General features: G+C 33.7%; 1 protein-coding gene across 1 annotated transcript; it reads left to right on the forward strand.

Moving 5' to 3' along the window:
- The first annotated feature begins 4,800 nt into the window (after positions 1-4,800).
- LOC109336883 (protein PHYTOCHROME KINASE SUBSTRATE 4) lies at positions 4,801-6,477 on the forward strand. The gene has a single exon (XM_019573707.1). The coding sequence runs from the start codon at positions 4,925-4,927 to the stop codon at positions 6,473-6,475; it is 1,551 nt and encodes a 516-aa protein (XP_019429252.1). The 5' UTR covers positions 4,801-4,924; the 3' UTR covers positions 6,476-6,477.
- The last annotated feature ends 1,446 nt before the right edge of the window (positions 6,478-7,923 follow it).

Genomic DNA, 7,923 nt, shown 5'->3' on the forward strand with positions numbered 1-7,923 from the left:
CTTCAATGACCTAAGAAACCGTGGACAATATGAAGAATTACTCAAAATGGAATCCTATGATAAATCCAACATTTATGTTAGCCATAATAGCCTTAATGGAGGAATTATTTCATGGTTAACTCACATGATTCAATGCTTAGCCGTGGAATCAATATGGGATCAATGCAAGAAAGGAATCCAATGTGTCCAAGACTTCCCTACCATCATGCACTCGTGCAACAAAGGAAGAAGGGAATCCAAGGCTCATCAAAGCTCATTCAAACCGTGGAGCACAAGGAAGAACAACAAATGGCACCTTATGTTACTCATTATTTGTCTTTAAATGTAATAATGTAGGCTAATTAAACATGTGAGGAATATAATCCATAGCCATGGCCGTGAGACACATGTATAAGGCCTTGTTAGTGTGTAGGTTCTTAGTCAATAAGCATCCTATGTTGGATTGCCATAAAGTAGTACATTAGGAGTCTTAATTAGGCAAGTTATTAGGCTTTATTTTCATGGTAATTTCGTGGAGGCAAAGCAAGCCAAACCACTATATATGTAATGTTCTATGTTGAGGAATAAACAACTTTGAGTAAAACTAAATTGTATTCCTTTGTGAATCAAAGAGGATTATATCCTTGTGAGAGTATTCTCCAAACCTTCTTGGCTGAACCAAGATTAAAAGTTCTTATCAAGAACCAAGTTCTTGTGGCGAGCATCACTTGGCTTATCAAACAACTGAATTGTTTGTGGCGCCTCACCTCATCTCTTTTCCATCTTCTTTTATCCAAAACACAAGTTATTTCTGCTGCATAACTCAAGGGCTAAACTCAACCGTGAGCCGAGGCATACACCAACCAAGATAGATCGTTTCAATAGCCTTTTACACAAGAGGTTCACATCAGGGTCGGTGTGGTTGAGAGACCTGGGGAGTCTTTAGAGCATAGAGAATGGGATTCAAAAAGGTTGGTTCTATGAGGGGGCCAGTAGAAGAGTCGGGTCTGGTTCATATACTTCGTTTTGGAAAGATAAGTGGCATGGGGGCGTGAGTTTTAACATTTCCTACCCTAAGTTATTTCAGGTTGCTATGGACAAAAATGCTTATATTAGCTCTTTGGGAGAATGGAGGAATAATGTTTGGTGCTGGAAGCTAGAATGGCATAGACTTTTATTCTCTTGGGAAAAAGAAGAAGCTAATGCCCTTCTTAATTCCCTAAATGATGTAAGGATCTTGCAGGATAGTGCTGATGGATGGCTTTGGGTGTATGATAAAGGTGGTACTTATTCGGTTAGAAGTGCTTACAATGTCCTGCTGAATGAAGATAATAGCTTCCATACCTGGTTCTATAGAAAAGTTTAGGGCTCCAATGTTCCTTTCAAATTGAGATGTTTTGTTTAGAGGTTGTCCGTAGATGGTATTCCTACTCGGCTAAATCTGGTTAGGAGGGGTGTTATGAGAGATGATGTTGAAACAGGTTGTGTCTTTTGTGGAATGGTGGAAGAATCGGTTGATCATTTGTTTTTCTCCCGCTCCTTCGCTTATGCTGTGTGGCAATCTATTTTTTCTTGGTTCAGACTTGCTTCTGTCTTCCCAACTGGAATTAAGAATAACTTCATATCTCATTGGTATTATTTGCGGTTAGGAAAACCATATCATAATCAGTGGATGTCTATCTGGTTTGTCACTTTGTGGTCTATTTGGTTGGCAAGAAATAAGGCTATTTTTTATCATTCACCTTGTCTTCTCCACGAGGTAATTTTTGCTATTCAACTTCACTCTTGGAACATTATCTCTGCTCGTTTCTCTCCTTTCCCTTTCTCGTTCATGGATTGGGTGTGGAGCCCTTCAAATTGTTTGAATTGGCGTGTGTAATTTTGTTGTGGATAGGAGCGCCACTTGTTCTTCTAATGTTTTTCTTTTAATATATTATTGCTGATCAAAAAAAATATCAAACAATTAAAAAATCATCATATTTTCTACTCATTTTCTTCTCTTAACTTTTCTTTCCTTTATTTTTCTTTTCTAAACCAAAAAGAGTGGAAAACCTTACTAAAGAAAACACAAAGATTAAATTAGCATGATCCATAAAAGTAAGGACATAAAGCACATTAGTTTTAGTCCATATTTTTTTTATGTATTTAGTCCCTACAGCTTGCATATTGCATCTAAATTAATAGTGAAAACTAAGATCAAAACAACTAAAAATATAGGATTGAAAACTAAAAAATACAAGACCTAAAATCAAAAGAAAGAACCAAAATATATTAAAGCATATAAAAATAATTAAAATGAAGTAAGCAGGGTTTAGTTTAGATATCCAAAAAGTGATTCCAATAATTGTTTTGGTCTGAGATAGTAAATCTTCGGATAGTAATTATATTTGAGAGGATAATCATATTTGAGAGGATGAGCATCTACTCAATTATAAGTTTGGGAAATTATGTATTTAAATTATGGAAGACAATATTCGCTTAGAAAAATAAGGTTGTCTATTTTTATTTTTCCGATGTGTTGGGATTGAAGAGTCTAAATAGTGTGATCTCTATCTTCCATAGCTCAAGGGTTTGTTTTGGAGTTAGATTTTGGAGGGGAAGAAAATGAAAGGAAAGTCTTGAAAGTTATCTCACAAATGTATTTTATGGCTTAAAACCTTCCATTTCCATTCATTATCCTCCAAAATTCTATTCTTAATCAAACCCTAAATGAAAGAAACATAAAGTAAAGTTTTCACTACATCGTGTCCCAAAAAAACTTAAGATATTATCTATCTATTTATATATTTTTTGATTCACTAATTTTTATATAATGAGTAGTTCTTCACTACATAAACAGCCCTTCAAAAGTAACCTCTTTATGAAGAACAAAACTAGGAAGCGCCAATACCATGGGACAAGTGAAAATTATATTGTATAATGTAACAGTACTACAATATAAGAGTACTCGAAAGCTTTTATAAAGTATCAGATATGATAAGACATACACATGACAATACTATATACCTAACATTCTTCTGTCATTTAAGACCTGATATGGACTCATCCATAACTATTAGTAATTTAGTAATTGCAATAACAAACGTCAACAATTGGAAGAACTCTAAATCATTTACCAACATAAAATCCTATGGATATGAGCTTGATTAATAGGTCCCAACCTTCAATACGCTACTTATCTATTGAATTTGGAAAAAGAATTATTAGAGAGATAAATTATTGATTTTGTTCTTTGAGGGTAAAAGTTCCATCAATTATATGTAAAGGATAATTGTACATGCATAGTTAGTATATAATGATACGATAATTATTCATGTTTTTTATTGTTCCAACTAATTGTTTTTATTTTATTATTTCAGCCAAATGATTATGCAAGTATGTCTGAACATTTGGGTGCAAGAGAATCAAGTGGAGCTCACAACATTTAGGATATTTGTTAATTATTTTATTTTTAAAGTGTTATATGAGATTACTTTTAGTTTTTTGAGATTTTATGGTGTATTTGGATTTATAATGAATGATGAATTATAACTTTTTCAACTCTATTACGCTACCTTGGTTATTTGCAATGAAATTTTATTATTGCTAAGAACATTTATATTTAGAATTGTATATTTAAATAATAATTATAAATTAATAAGATTAAAGTTGTGAAAATTATGAAATTAAATTGATGTTGAAATCCTCTAGAAACATATAATAATTAGCTTCCAGCAGATCTCCATATGTTAGTTCGAGTAGTGAAGGTTGAAAATCTCCACAATTATCTTTCTCAAATAGTGGAGATTTAAAGTTGGCCTCCATGGTAAACACTACAAAAACATCTTCATATTGTAGATAAATGCTGCAAAAACTTCCTCAAATAGTGGAGGTTAAAAACCTCCACAAATAAACCGCTGCAATTTTATTAGTACCAGAGCTCTTCTAAAACATCCACAAAATGCTTCTAACGGTCATAACTGTAGAAGTTTTTGAAACCTCCGCTAATTATATAGTGGAAGTTAAAAACCTCCAATAAATACAAAATCTATTGTAGTGTAATACCATTTTCTTCATTTTTTTCATGTACTTCTCATATTAGAGAGGATCTTAACTCATACTATTATGATCTTTTCAAAAATGTTTCTTTGGACAATTTTTGAAGAAAATAAATAGATAAATAACAAGGATGAGAAGTTGCAAAAATAACATTCTAGCCTTTTGATAGTAACTACTAACTTAAAAATGAAATCATATATCTTCATTTCTGTCTTATTTGATACTCTTATCTAATTAAAATTTTAACTTAATTAAAAAATTATAATAATATATATTAATATTTTTACATTATTCTATTTAATTTGGTTGGCTAAGTAGATGAAAATAAAATTACTCAAAAACCCCGTAGCATATGGCCATGGGGAACCAAATGATGAAGTATCGAACGAATATAATTGGTTATTCCATCACCTTATCTACACAGATTCCAATGCATTTGGGGTTTTCAATTATAAAATTCATAATTTTGTTGTTTACTTATAATACATTAAGAAAGCATCTCAGGCCAATCATAAGTTGGTAATGTGTTTCACTGAACAAGCAAGGAGAATGTTATGTTGTTGCTTTAGTTTTTTACTGCTTTTATGACACATGACAGGAAAACATGGAAAATAAATGTTTTATCCTAAATTAGATCTCATATTAATAAAAATATATTATATAATTAAAATTTTAAATATTATTATTATTTATGTTTTTGTATTGGCACAATGATCTAAGACGAGATATATTACAACAACATTTGTTGATTTGTTCTATTAGACAGACCTGAACATATATATAAATCAGCATAAGGAATTTCTTATAGGCATGCAACAGCTTCTAACACTTTCATCCTCCCAGGTCTTCCAGTTAGATATATTAAAATAACATACTTAAATAAAAGAGTAGAAAAGAGAGAGAGAAAATGGAAAGAGCAACAATGATGAAGACATTTCATGATAACCTGACTCCAAAGTCACCACCACAAACTCTGAGAGATAGAGATGCATCATTTTCGTATATCCAACCATATCACCATCACCATCATACCATTGTATCTGATCAAAGTAGATCAGGTCTTGATGATTCCATTACTGATGAGCTTAGCATATTTGATGCACATAAGTATTTCAATGAAGTACCCAACAATGACAATAACATTCACAAAGTTACCACCACTACTACTACCACCATCACCAACAACAACAATAGTAGAGTTTCTCCTCTTGTTACTAATAATAGTAGTAACATGGAAATCATGGAAAGTGAGATCAACACAGACACAACAAGATACTCCTCAGCATCATCCTCAGTGGAAGGCTATGGTAACATGATGAGGAACTACAAAGCTCATTCGTTTCATGCAGCAACTCCAACAGCTTCTTCAGAAGCAAGTTGGAACAGCCAAATCGGTTTGCTATCACATCCTGAAGGTGCAATCCCAGTTTCAATAATGAACACTACAAACCCTACTAATCCTAACAACAAAGTTATAACATCTTTTTCCAAACCCATTTGGTTCTTAAGGAAAAAATGCCCATGCAGTGGGAAAAAATCAGTTCAGGTCAAAGAACCCAAAATTACCCAAATACCACCACCACAAATTCCACAAACACAAAAAGATCATCAATCTTTGAACCTTAAAATACAACAAGACCCTGATCTTACCCTTAAGGATAATATTATTCCCATCACACCAAACAACTGGGTTGTAGCAACTACCAAGTCTCAAAGGTTTCATAATTCTCAGTCTCACCAAGTTGTTACTTCATCAAATGGTTTCACTTTCCCTGTGCTAAACCTAAACCCAAACTCATCAAACACCAACACCAACACTAACACCAGCATAAAACTTCACGTCCCCAATGGTGCCATTTTAGAGAAAGAATTAGATCCGGTACGTGATTCCTTGGAAACGTTTCAACCACCAACCAATAACGACACAATGAAATTAGCCACGATTTCTCAAAGCACTTCCCCAGTTAATAACAATGCAATGTTAAATGAGGATGCGGAGAGTGATGCTAGTTCCGATCTCTTCGAGATCGAGACCTTCTCTACTGCTACTGCTACGCAATCATCATACCCTTCTGCGATGTATCGCCGTAGAGACTCAATGGAGGATGCTTCTTCCAACAATGGTTTTTTCTTTTGTCGGAGGAGCATGGATGAGAGATCAACCGCGGCCACCGAGTGCTACGAGCCGAGTGAGGCTAGTATTGAGTGGAGCGTGACCACTGCGGCGGCGGAGGAGGAGAGCATTGGGGTCGGGGTGGTTCAAAGTAACCGCGGTGGCGAGAAGTGGAAGAAGAAGGGGTCGTTGGTGAGCTGCCGGAGTGAGAAGGCGGTGAGCGTAGGGCCGAAGCCGGTGATGAGAGCAATGGATGAGCAGAGAGGGGCCACTTGTTCTTCAAAGCCTCCGCTTGCCAGGTCAAAGAACAACACACCTAGCTTGTCTCTTCCTCTAGGGAGATAGAAAAGGAACTCCTATACTAGGGATAGAAGTGTCCTAAACAAAAATAAACAATTTTATTCTTAAAAGAAAAAATACCACTTTTATCTCTATTACTCAAGGGGATTTTATTACTTTTACCTTTAATTTTTTGAGTTAAAATCTTCTCATGATGAAATTAAATAGAAAAGAGGATATTGTTATTTTTTAAATTTACATTATTAAAATATAATTTAAAATTATATTACATCAAAATTTGCATTTAACAACAATCATTCAACATTGCATATTTGTATAATTGTATTTAATGAAAGGTGGAAAAAATCATCAATATTCGATGAAACAAACGTTTGTAAATGTAATATGCAAATATACATCCAACAATGCTTGTTTCACTAAGCTTGTTGAGTGTATGACTCAAAGCTTCAACGATGCATAATGAAGCGATCGATGTTATTATTACACATTCAATAATGCTTGCTTTACTAAGCGTTGTTGAATCTTCGATACAGAATTAAAAATAAAACCTCATCTGTTACTCGTTCATTCAGATGCTAAAACTCAGAAAGTTTCTATGACTTAGACAACCATTCTACGCTAAACACGACGCTCATTCATTCAACTCATCTTCCCACAAGACTCACAACACTCAGTCATTCATTGAAGATATTGAAAGTGAGTTGTTAGTTTTTCCCATTTTGTAGCTCTATATAGATAATTTAGGTTATGATTTATGCTTGTAGCTCTATATAGATAATTTAGGTTATGATTTATGGTCAATATATTTTTTGTCAAATTATTTGTAGGTAGTCTATCTCATATATTCCTAATCTTCTTAGAATTTAGCTACTATTGATCTTGTTCTTATGGTTCAAGATGAGACTTTCTTTGCTGATAAAAAATTGATGAATGTCAATCGATTGACGAAGGAATATGAGGAAGTAGTATAATACTTTATCCGGTTGCCACTGAGCATGCCAAAAACTCTTGTATGCTCTTGTTTAAAATGTTATTATACAAGAGTTAGTCCAAATGAGTTAAAAGTTCATTTAGAGTGCATGAAATCGATCAAAGTTATAAATTTTGGACAAGGTATGGTAAGACAAGAGATGAGGACAAGGTATGGTAAGACAAGAGATGAGGAGACAAAAGATGGGGTACACTGACAAGATGTTTACAAATTATATCAACTCGAATGCTTATATGATGGTGGTCATTTCGAAGAAATAGAAAATGTCGCCAAAGAGGATCTCTGAGATTGTCCTAAGTCGTTTGAGGGGTTGAAAAGTGATGTCGAGAAACCGTTATATGACAGTTGTACTAAATTCACAAGATTGTCAGTAGTTTAAGGTTGTATAAGTTGTAATCTATTAATGAATGGACTAATAAGAGATTTAGAGAGTTAGTTGCATTTTTTAAGGAAATATTGTCGGTGGATAATGTGCACCATTCTCAAACCTATGATGCTAAAA

Source organism: Lupinus angustifolius, unplaced genomic scaffold (assembly GCF_001865875.1).
Source record: "Lupinus angustifolius cultivar Tanjil unplaced genomic scaffold, LupAngTanjil_v1.0 Scaffold_1_154, whole genome shotgun sequence".
Lineage (NCBI taxonomy): Eukaryota > Viridiplantae > Streptophyta > Magnoliopsida > Fabales > Fabaceae > Lupinus > Lupinus angustifolius.

Coding starts and splice junctions, on each gene's coding strand:
- LOC109336883 (XM_019573707.1), top strand. CDS start 4,925: ATGGAAAGAGCAACAATGATGAAGACATTTCATGATAACCTGACTCCA.